Source organism: Neofelis nebulosa, chromosome 18 (assembly GCF_028018385.1).
Source record: "Neofelis nebulosa isolate mNeoNeb1 chromosome 18, mNeoNeb1.pri, whole genome shotgun sequence".
NCBI lineage: Eukaryota > Metazoa > Chordata > Mammalia > Carnivora > Felidae > Neofelis > Neofelis nebulosa.
This window is the reverse complement of record NC_080799.1, coordinates 45047634-45050836: the sequence shown is the minus strand read 5'-3', so window position 1 is coordinate 45050836 and position 3203 is coordinate 45047634. Positions and strand designations below refer to the sequence as shown.

The window sequence follows — 3203 nt, the reverse complement described above, 5'->3', positions numbered from 1 at the left end:
GGTGGATGGCCCAGGTGGCGGCCCAGATGGAGTGTGGAGCGGCTTCCGAGCGAGTGTGTGGGGCGTGGGGAGAGGAGGGTCTTGGCTGAGCTTGGCCGCTGCAGGCTCGGACGCTGACCTGCCTGAAGCCACCCAGATGGAGCCAGGCTGAGCAGGTGGCTGGGCCGGGGGGCCATGCTGTGACGTCCACGCCCCCCAGCCTGGCCTGGCCCCACATGAGGCCGACCCCCTCAGAGACCCGCGTTGCGCACCCAGCACCCTGCTGGAGCGGAACACGCGTACATGAGCTCAGTGGTAGCGATCCTCTCGGAGCCTTCTGCCGGGGTCTCTCACCCAGGCAGCTTTCGTCTCCGGCTTCCCAGCGCGGCAGAGGCCTCCGGAGGGGAGTGAGGAGGGCTGGTGTCCCAGGAACGGGCCTCCTCATGCCTGGCTTCTGGTCACTCACCAGATGCCCAGCGGGTAGACGGGTAGACGGGTAGACGGAGACCCAGGCGGGGGCGGACAGAATCATCCCCGGAACGGGCCTGCTGGAGGCTGATGGGCGTGGCGGGGGGTGGCGTGGAGACGAGAGCTGGGCCCACGGATGAGACACAGGATGCTTAGTTAACCTCAGATTTCCCATAAACAGCAGGGGTTCTTAGCGTACGTTCCAAATACCGGCTAGAACATACTTCCGCTACAGAAGTGTTTGCCGTTTACCCGGATTTAACTGGTGTCTTGTGTTTTTATCTGCCGCATCTGGTGCCCCTAGACGTGTGCGTGAAGCAGAACGGGAGGATGAGGGGGGCGGGCCAGGGAGGCAGGGCTGCAGGGCACAGGTGGGCAGAGGGGGGCGCGGAGCCGTCAGGGGCCGGCGCTGACCACGGCCCCCCTCCCCCGTGCACAGGTGGCCATGGGCCCGGGCCCCGCCCACTAGCAGGCCGCCGTCATGTCCCGAGAGGCAGGCTCGTGCCGCCTGGGCCCCGGGGCGCGGGCGCGGGCCCGCAAGCCCAAGAAGCCGCACTACATCCCGCGGCCCTGGGGCAAGCCCTACAACTACAAGTGCTTCCAGTGCCCCTTCACCTGCCTGGAGAAGTCGCACCTCTACAACCACATGAAGTACAGCCTCTGCAAGGACTCGCTCTCGCTGCTGCTCGACTCCCCGGACTGGGCGTGCCGTCGCCCCCCGGCCGCTCCCCGGCCCCGCGCGCCCACCCCCGACCGCCCCTCGGGCCCCACAGACACCGGCGGCCAGCCCCGAGGAGGAGGAGGAGGAGGAGGAGGAGGAGGAGGAGGAGGAGGAGGAGGAGTGCGGCCCCCTGGCGCTCCCCCTGCGCCCGACCCGGCCTCCCCAGTCCTCTCCCTGCGCCGCCACGTCGGGGGCCCTAAGCTGGGGGCGGAGGGGTCCCCTGCGGCCCGGGATGCTCCGAAGGGTGTGGGCCTCGGCGGGCTCCTGGCTGAGTCCTGGAAGTCGGGGCCGGGCGGGGGTCCCGGGGGCCTGGCCGTGGTGGACGCGGCTGCAGCGGGCCCTGAGAGCGGGGTCCCCTGCTACCCCCCACCCGCCCCCAGTGAGTTCCCCGAGGCCCAGAGCCTCCATGTGTCCCTGCTGGGTGTCAACTGCCCTCTCGGGCCGGGTCTCTTCTCCTACCTGGGACCCTCCTTGGCCGCTGCGGCCCACATGCCCTTTCTGGCCTCGGCCAGCCCCCTGCTGCCGCCGGCTTCCACTTTCCCTTCCCCACAAGCCCCCGAGCGCCCTGCCCTGGTCCCCCGCCTATACTACCCCCTGCTCCTGGAGCATACCCTGGGGCTGCCAGCAGGCAAGGCTGCCCCTGCCAAGCCCCCAGCAGCCCCAAAGGGGCCCCCTGGGGCTCTGGCCCCGGGGCTGCTGAAAGTGCCGGTGCCTGGGCTGGGCAGGCCCTGGCCCCGAGGAGGAGCCCCTAGGGACTCAGGGCCGGAGGGGGAGCTGGAGCCGGCTGCCCAGAGTGACCCCAAGAGGAGGCTGCCCCTGGGAAGCAGTCTGGAGCCCCTGAGGGCCCCCTGTAGCGTGGTGAAGTTTGGTTCCCAGAGCAGGTAGGTGTCAGGGGCCCCTGGCCATGGGGGTTGGGAGGGGTGGGAGGCGAGCTGGCCAGGATGGCTGGGCCCCCTTCTGAGCTTAGCTGCCAGGAATGTGGGCTTCAGGCGACAGAGGGGAAACCAAGGCCACAGAGCCAGCCTCTCTATCCTTCAGGGGTCTCAAGGCCCTCAGCCAGGCTGAAAGGGGTTGGGGGGGGTGGACCCAGGGGGAGTGTGGGGCAGGGACTGGGCACACTGAGGGGCACAGTGCAGCCTCTTGACTGGCTTCTACCCCCTAGCTTGCAGACTGGCCCCTCCGCGATGCTCTGGCCTGAGGACAAGGAGCCCAGCAACCCTGAGCCCCCAGGCCCCATGGCCCTCCTGCCCCAGCAGCCCCTGGACCTAGTGCCAGGTGGCCCCGGGCACGTGGGTGAGGACCTCACCCGGGCCCTGGGTGACTATGCCAGGGTGGAGCAGCGCCTGGGGCAGTTGGCGCCTGCCGGGGGCCTGGCCCCTCGGCCTCTGCGGGAGCAGCTGGGCAAGATTCGCCAGGAGCTGCTCACCATCCACCAGGCCCTGGAGCGGGCTGTTCGGCCGCCGGACGCACCCCTCGACCTCTCTGTGAAACGGGTGCCCACCAAGGGGCTCAAGGGGCCTGTGGGGCCCTGGGGGCAGCGGGAGCTGGGCCCCACGCTCGCCCAGGGGGCCCCCGAACCACCCAGCATGCTGGGCCCTGCACCAGCTGAGCCTTTCTCTGGCCACACCACCAAGTGCGAGGCTGACTCCAGTGTCCCACCCCCGGGCCTCCCCCTTCAGGCCCCGGAGGACCCTGTCATTCCTGGTAGCAGTTGGGGTGCCCGAGGTGGGCCTGTGGGCTCCTGGCCCCCTGAGGCTGTCCCTAGCATTCAGAGCCCCCCTGGTGCTGAGGTCTGACCACAGCTTCTGTGTTAGCTCTGCTCTTAACAGACAGGCACTCCTCTCCAACCCCGTGTCCGCTGCCTGGCCCCCCACCTGCCCCAGCCCCAGAGGCGTGGCCTAGAGCCTGTCCAGCATGCCTGTGGACTGACCTGCCATGGCTGTCGCCTGTCTATGAGGCCATGAGGGACAGTGGAGGGTCATAGCTACGTACTGATCACAATCGTGGACGTTAAAATAGAAACCATCTTCACACA

At 69.0% G+C, this 3203-nt stretch overlaps 1 protein-coding gene across 1 annotated transcript; it reads left to right on the top strand.

Annotated features, from left to right (window-relative positions):
* The first annotated feature begins 387 nt into the window (after positions 1-387).
* PRR35 (proline rich 35) lies at positions 388-3203 on the top strand. Its single transcript, XM_058710252.1, has 2 exons — positions 388-2049; positions 2331-3203. The coding sequence occupies exons 1-2, from the start codon at positions 929-931 to the stop codon at positions 2962-2964; spliced, it is 1755 nt and encodes a 584-aa protein (XP_058566235.1). The 5' UTR covers positions 388-928; the 3' UTR covers positions 2965-3203.